The sequence below is a fragment of the Penaeus monodon genome, chromosome 27 (assembly GCF_015228065.2).
Source record: "Penaeus monodon isolate SGIC_2016 chromosome 27, NSTDA_Pmon_1, whole genome shotgun sequence".
Taxonomy (NCBI): domain Eukaryota; kingdom Metazoa; phylum Arthropoda; class Malacostraca; order Decapoda; family Penaeidae; genus Penaeus; species Penaeus monodon.
Window position 1 is genome coordinate 37,332,610 of NC_051412.1, and position 393 is coordinate 37,333,002.

Sequence of the window (393 nt, forward strand, 5' to 3'; positions counted from 1 at the left end):
CCACAGATACACATCTACTCAAACGCACACGTGCATACGTACACACCAACAAACGCACACCAACAAATGCACACCCGCTTGTACGTGATCCTCCTCCTACGGCAGCCATCGAGAAGCTACCGAGTCGCTCCAGCAGCCGCGCCCTCCTCGCCGCTTGGCTCCTGGCCGGGCTCATCCTCAGTTCGGCGTACAGGGGCGTGCTCACCTCCCTGCTCGCCGTGCCCAGGGTGACCGTGCCCGTCGACTCGCTCGAGGATCTGGTCAGCTACGGCAAGATCCCCTGGGCTAACGAGAAGGGCACGTCGCTGCACCAGCTCTTTGGGGTGAGGACGCCAGCTTAGGTCGGCAGAGGATTATAGTTGTTGTTATTATTGTTTTTAAGCATTATCATGT

The 393-nt window shown here is 58.0% G+C and overlaps 1 protein-coding gene across 1 annotated transcript in view; it reads left to right on the forward strand.

Annotated features, from left to right (window-relative positions):
* The window catches only part of LOC119590514 (probable glutamate receptor), a 7,378-nt gene that overhangs the window by 2,052 nt on the left and 4,933 nt on the right, over nt 1–393 (forward strand). Inside the window, exon 5 of the mRNA XM_037939162.1 lies at nt 106–323. Coding sequence (XP_037795090.1) covers nt 106–323 — 218 coding nt within the window. The remainder of the gene's footprint in view (nt 1–105; nt 324–393) is intronic.